This window comes from Chaetura pelagica, unplaced genomic scaffold (assembly GCF_000747805.2).
Source record: "Chaetura pelagica isolate M959 unplaced genomic scaffold, ChaPel_1.0 scaffold294, whole genome shotgun sequence".
In the NCBI taxonomy this organism is placed as follows: domain Eukaryota; kingdom Metazoa; phylum Chordata; class Aves; order Apodiformes; family Apodidae; genus Chaetura; species Chaetura pelagica.
The window spans coordinates 830,995-835,260 of NW_009953068.1; the positions used below are offsets into that span (position 1 = coordinate 830,995).

At 51.6% G+C, this 4,266-nt stretch overlaps 1 protein-coding gene across 1 annotated transcript in view; it reads left to right on the top strand.

Moving 5' to 3' along the window:
* Window positions 1–803: 803 nt before the first annotated feature.
* Window positions 804–4,266, top strand: part of SGSM1 (small G protein signaling modulator 1) — a 28,360-nt gene continuing 24,897 nt past the window's right edge. The window contains exon 1 of the mRNA XM_009996854.1: window positions 804–926. Within this exon, the coding sequence (XP_009995156.1) occupies window positions 804–926 (123 nt within the window). The remainder of the gene's footprint in view (window positions 927–4,266) is intronic.

Here is a 4,266-nt window from a genome sequence, read left to right on the forward strand (position 1 = left end):
ACGGGCAGGGACATGGCACCGTGTTTCTGTGGCCAGTGCCAGGCGGCGGCATCTGGCACCGGCTTGCTCTGCTTTCTTCTCTCCAGCATCTTTAACTGTCTGTTACTTGACGCTGTTTGATGCTGAGCTGCCTCAGGCTCCTTCTGCCCGTGCGGAGTTCGGTGTTTATAAGGTTCGCAGCCTTCACACGGTAGATGTAGGCAAGGAGCTGAAAGTCCAACAGCTCTGCCACGTAGTTTGTGTTGGTGATGCCTGGGGGTGGACTGGGTGGGCCAGCGTGGCCATCCGAGCCCCCTGGCCCCGGCTGAAGTGGCTGAATGTCGTGGGACCCAGGAGCTGGGGACATCTCCTGCCTGGGCTCTGTCCCCGCAGGTCACCTCCCCTGGGGTTTTGAAGTGTGTGACGTGTGATGTTTTGTTCCTGGTCTTACGAGCGTCTTGATATCCAGTTTATGGGCTCTGGGAAGTGGAACATCCCTGCTGGATGTAGGGTGAACAGGACCCATGGGTGGGAGAGCCGGGGAGGGTGACAGCGCAGTGTGCTGGGCTCTTCACCCAGACCGCTTCCCAGCTTTAAGCCGGGTGTGGTGGCAAGGAATACTACTTGTTGCCCTGGCAACAGCTATTACACCAGCAAAAAAAGGGCATGGCATTTATTCAGCGTGGTGGGTAAACCTGACGTCTCATCACTCCCGCCCGCCTGCGGGTGTCCCGGGGGGCGACAGGCGGGGCAGCAGCGGGGGCTGCCCTCGGGGGGCCGCTGGAACCGTCGGAGGGCCGGAGCTCCTGCCGGACACCCGCGGGATGTCCCTGCACACCGGCACCCTCCGTGCCGACCTTCAGGACCCAGCACCCTCCCTCTGCTCTTCCCCCGGGCTGGCGAGGTGCGGGGAGCTGGGCTGGGACCTGCCCCCCCGCTGCCGGGGGGTAAGGTGGGCCAGGGTCGGGGTGACCGCAAGAGAAAATCAAGAGTGCATTGAGGGAGGGAGGTGGTGTACTGGGCAAGTCCTTCAGCCCCGGTGAAATGCCACCAGCCCATCACAGCGTGCTGGGTGCTTTGGGCATCCCCCCAGCAGCCCTTTGCAAAGGGCAGATGTAGAGCAGAGATTTTTTTTTTTCCCCTGGTGGACCCGTCGCCCTGGGCTGTGTCTTGGGATGTCGGTGTGGATGTGGGATCCTTGCCCTCCCAGGGACCAGGTGGTTGCAGGTTTCTCCCAGCTGGGTGCCTGTGGGGCCCTGCTCTGGGGAGGTGGAGCTGGCTGCACAGCCACAGGGAGGGGAGTTCCACTCTGTGCTCCCCCCACCTGGGCTTTGCTCTCTTAGGGCTTAAAAAACTTGGGGAAACGAGCCCATAGGTGATGCAGTTCATTATTTAGCAACACCCCTGAAATCTGGAGCTGGTGCAATATTCTTTTGCCTGCTGCTCCCTGCTCATTAGGCCTGTTTTGATCATGCTTTCATTTTTATTTCCTCTCTGGCTTCAGAAAAAGTCAGGGGCTTGTGCAAGGAATAGTAGAAAGGGACAACTGCAAAAATATCCCTTCCCCCCCCCCTCCTGGAATTTTTACCTTTTACAAACCTGCATATACTAATTTCATTAGGCCCTGCCTGGTTTTGCTTCAGCTGTGGCTCCCTGTGTCCTGCCAAGGTCCTTGAGCACAGGTGAGTTTCACTGGGCCTGGGAGCAGCCAGGGATCATACTGGGGAAGCCACAGCACATCTGTTGCCCTAGTGCCATAACTGAAGGAATCAAATATTGGGAAGACAAGATCTGATTAGAGAAGGTAGATAAACAGTCCATGGAAATTACCCCAAGCACCACAGTGAGCAAATGGACTTCGACATTTGGTTGTTGCCATGGGGAATGCATTTTTATTTATAAGAAGTCCTGCTCTGCAGCAGATTTGCAGGTTGAAATGAGTTGTGCTGTCACCATCTTTCCCCCCCCTCCCCCCATATGATCTTAATGAATCAAACTAATCCTGAAAGCTGCAAAATTGACTATTTGTCAGCAGGCTGTGGAAGTCTGGCTTTCTGAGGGATCCTATTTCCTGTGCTGCAGGATAAGAAACAACCAAATCCTCTGATTTTTAAGGGCTTTAATCAGATACAATGATGTTTCCTTGAAAATCCAGAGCCTGAAATCCCCATGTTTAAAAGGGTGTTTGATTCTCAACTACAAATATTATTTGTGCAACCCATGCTTCTCTTCTGCTGCTGCAAGTTTCATTTTTCAATAGAGGAGAATCCTGTGGTGTGTCTTGGCAGTCCCCAGGTAATTGCCCTGGATGCAGGAATAGGGGGGGAGGCAGGTGCTGCCCGTGACACACAGGCTGTGCTGTGCCTGGGAAACGAGTCGTGTGAAAAGCTGAATGGAATAGGAAGGCAAACAGTTGTCTTGCTTATTCTTCTGCAGCAACTTAGTATATATTTAACCTGCCATTCAGCAAGTAGCTTGAAGTCTTTTACTAGTCAATATTGACAACTGCTGTGCCTGGAGCGAACGTTTTGCTGCCTGTTCTGAGACATCTTCTTCAGAGCTGCTGTGGATTGGCCTCAGCCCCCCCTTGCTCATGTCCCACAGTCTCCCATCAGATACATTGTTAATTTTTTAATAGCTTGGATGTTTGTTACCGTGTAGCTGTTGACTAATTCCATCAAGTCGTGGGAGCAGCAGTCAGTCTCTCTTCCTCCCACCCTCCTCTCCAAGTGCCCCTGCTCCACAGCCGTGTTGTCTGCTTTGTGGCTGAGTAACAGAGGGACTGGGAACAACAATATTTGTGCAGCTTGGGTTTGTTTTTCTGGAGTGTGTGTGTGTGTGTGTGCCTGTAGCTCCAAAATATCAGCTCGTGGGTGTCAACACCAGCTCTTTCATTCTGGATGGGGAGAAAATTGTAAATTAATTTGCTGTTATTAGGATTTGAAAAATTAATGTTGATGGCTTTAAATGTTCTCAAGGCCAATTTGGGGTGGGGTGGGGGAGGAATGGCCTTGATGCAGCTGTCAAAACTGTTCAGGCAAAATGAAGATGAGGATGGTGAGCTGCAGGTTTGTAATGAAAGCTGCTGTTTGCAGAGGGACCTTCTGATGTCTCTCAAGCACCCAGGTCAGCCTTTTTCAAATGTTCCTGCATCAAAAGCAAACAGATGGCTTTAATGCAGCAGTTCTCGATTGCCTGCATCGATCTCCTCTGAAGAGAGTATTACTAATCACTGGGGACCATTTTCTCTCCTTTTGAAGATAAAAGCAGTGGTGTGCAGAAGTGCTCTCATACTCCAGAAACCCTGGCTTGATATTTCATGCCCAGAACAGGTTTTGTGCTGCTTTCCTCCTTGCTTCATCTCCCTTCTCCTCATTCAGAAAGACAAGATCTGTGTGACAGAGGAGCCTCCTTCCTGCCCTCCCAGCCTCTCCTCTCTTGCTGCCAAAATGTCATCCTCTTCTACTTGTGGCGTCCTGGCCGTTGCCATGGAAACCCCAGCTTTTGCAGGGATTCAGGACTTCAGAGCAATTCAGGCCTGGAAGTTGTACCTGGTGTCAATGCAAATAGTGTCAGTCTTGGCCACGTTTCCTGACTGAATCCAAAAGGCTTGTCAGCATCATGTGCAGCACCTTGGAACACAGAGGGTTTTGTGGTGTGATGGGTGCAGAATAAAATAGGGTGAAGCTTGGAGATCAGGCATTGGAAACAGAGAAATGACTAAAGTTTCTCCCAAAATGTTGCAGCATCTTTATTGAGCATCTCAGAGCAGTGGCAGCAGATGGCACAGGGATTTGTGTTTGACAAGCACTACAGGAATAGAACCAGCTATAACATGATCCTAAGTGATCTTAAATTAGTGGTGGATGGATGGATCTGGGGGCAAAAGTTGCTGCCCTAGGAAGCAAGGCTGGTGCAAACACTGCCAGCCTTGCTGGGGTCACTCCTGCTGCCCCAGGAGGCAGCACTGCATTATGGACCCCTCATTTAATGTCTTCTTTATTTCTTTTCCAGCAAACTGACCCAATATCCAGAGTTAATGTGCATTAACACCTCCTTCCTCCTTACCCCCCCAAGGAGACTCAGCCCAGTTCCCCACTGTGGGTACCTGTGGTTCCTGGGGAGGCTCTGCTGCCCTGCTGGAAAACCCCACGTGCAGCACGTGGGTGACACCCCGGCTGCAGAAGGTGCCATGTTTTATTTAGTAAGTGGGGATAAATAATTAAGTAAGACTTTTAGACAAGCCAAAGGTCTCAGTTGGCAGGACTGTGCTCAATGTTTCTCTGG